The 1,853-nt window shown below is 52.9% G+C and overlaps 1 protein-coding gene across 1 annotated transcript; it reads left to right on the top strand.

The window, feature by feature from the left end:
* On the top strand, positions 23-1,831 carry LOC110406040 (the record flags this gene model as incomplete). The annotated part of the gene is given in 5 exon segments (XM_021412037.1): positions 23-102; positions 314-373; positions 468-557; positions 1,495-1,566; positions 1,758-1,831. Coding segments are annotated over 5 exon segments (300 nt in total), but the record flags the coding sequence as incomplete, so codon positions are not given.

The raw sequence follows: 1,853 nt of genomic DNA, 5'->3' as shown, positions 1-1,853 counted from the left end.
GGAGCTGCTCTGTCCTGTGTGTCTTTACAGATGTGAATGGTGGGGAATGGGATCCAGCTTCCCAGCTGGCTTCCAGGTCAGAAGGTCCGGCAAATCGCATGAGTAAGTTGTGGCTTCTTCCTTCCTTTGACAGCTGCCAGCTCAAAGCTCTAATGTCAGCCAGGCGTGTGTGCAGGCATGAGAATCCAGACGTGCCTGTGTGTGCCCTGTCATTGCATGATTCCCTGATACCACCTGGCCCTCAGTGATGCCCTTATGCAGTTGTGTAGATTGCAGTGTATGATGGAAAGTTCTCGTGGTTCTTTGGTTGCAGAAGTGCCTCCAGGGAGGGCCTTGCCAAGTCGTCGGCTGGAGTCCCGCTGGCACCCCAGGGGTGGGTAGTCTGTCTTTACTGACTTCTCCAAAAAGAGCACATCACACATCAGTACTTTGTTTGCCTGAAATTTACCCTAATACTTTGTGTTAAGGTCCTGAGAGATGGAAAGAGGAATTGAAAAGAGGAAAATACTCCCCCGTCCTAAAGGAAATCAAGACGGATTTTGAGAAGGCAGCTCCTGGTGCGTATATTTCCATCTGTGCACCAAAAGCCTTGGGAAGCTGAGGTTCTACGTATATTCGTGGAGAAAGCGCAGTGTGCACAGCAGGAAGGGATGGATCAGAGCCTTGCTGTGGTGCTGCTCCTGTGTCGGAACTGAAAAAGCTGCAGCTTTGAGCTGCAGCTCATTCCCTTTGAGATGGGAACATTCTTCCATGAGGTCTCTGAGGGCTCTTTCACATGGCCTGGAGAAAGTATTTTGAAAGCTGCTGAATCCCAGCCAACAGGTCACCTGGCCCCACTGCAACTTTGGATCTTTTGTCCCGCATCTGGGTCACTCAGGTGTCAGTACCTGAGCCCCATGTAGTCACTGCGGGTTACCAAGGAAGAGGGAGGTCGCCACGTGCAATGGGAACGTTTCTCATCTGCCCTTGATTACAGCTGTGTCTGTGGGCAGTGGCTTGTCAAAGTCTCAGCTTAATCCGGTCCATGAGACTCAGGGCAATCTCACGGATAGGTCGCCGAACGGGAGGAGCATTCCTGTTTTGATTTTCTTTCCAAGTGAAATGCGACTTCCTACTTCCTTTGCAGAAGAGAAGGGATGATATGGGTCAGGCTGAGTGCTGTGCGTGGAGCGCTTTGCCTTGCAAAGCTGTCTTTGCCGGCCACTCTGGCCCTGAGCTGCTCCCAGTGCCTTCTGCAGAGCCTGCAGGCACGGTGCAGTTGAGTTTAGAGCTGGGGGAAGCTCCGGGAGGACGTTCCTCTGGGTAGCTCCACACGGCGTTAGTTTTGTACAATCGGGGTGCCCCTGCGGGCACCCAGGAACTGATTCCAAGCTGCTCCTGTGCAGAAGGGAGAGAACAGCGTCATGAAGGAATCCCCGGCTTTAATTGCATCCTCTGTCATTCTGACTGGAAGAACGTTGAAGGAGAGTCGCTCTGTGCTGCGTTTGTTTGCAGGTGTGACTGGAGGTGAAGATGATCCAGCTTCCCCTCTGAGTTCCGGGACTGAAACTGCGGCAGATCACGTGGGTATGTCATGGCTTTTTAGTTCCTTTGAGAGCTGCCAGCTCAAAGGCCAACTGTTGGCCAGGTCTCTCTGCAAGCGTGAGAGCATAGTCCTGCGCGTGTACGCCCTTTCCTTACACGATCCCCTGGTATGCTCTGCTATTCAGTGATGCCGTTGTGTATGACTGAAACTTTACACGGGTCTTTGGTTGCAGAAGTGCCCCCAGGGAGGGCCTTGCCGCGTCCTCGGCTCCTTCCTGTGCTGGAGCCCAGCTGGAATCCCAGGGGTGAGTAGTTAGTCTTTTCTGATT

The sequence above is a fragment of the Numida meleagris genome, chromosome 13, assembly GCF_002078875.1.
Source record: "Numida meleagris isolate 19003 breed g44 Domestic line chromosome 13, NumMel1.0, whole genome shotgun sequence".
NCBI lineage: Eukaryota > Metazoa > Chordata > Aves > Galliformes > Numididae > Numida > Numida meleagris.
The sequence above is the reverse complement of the archived record's forward strand: the minus strand, read 5'-3'. Positions and strand labels throughout refer to the sequence as shown.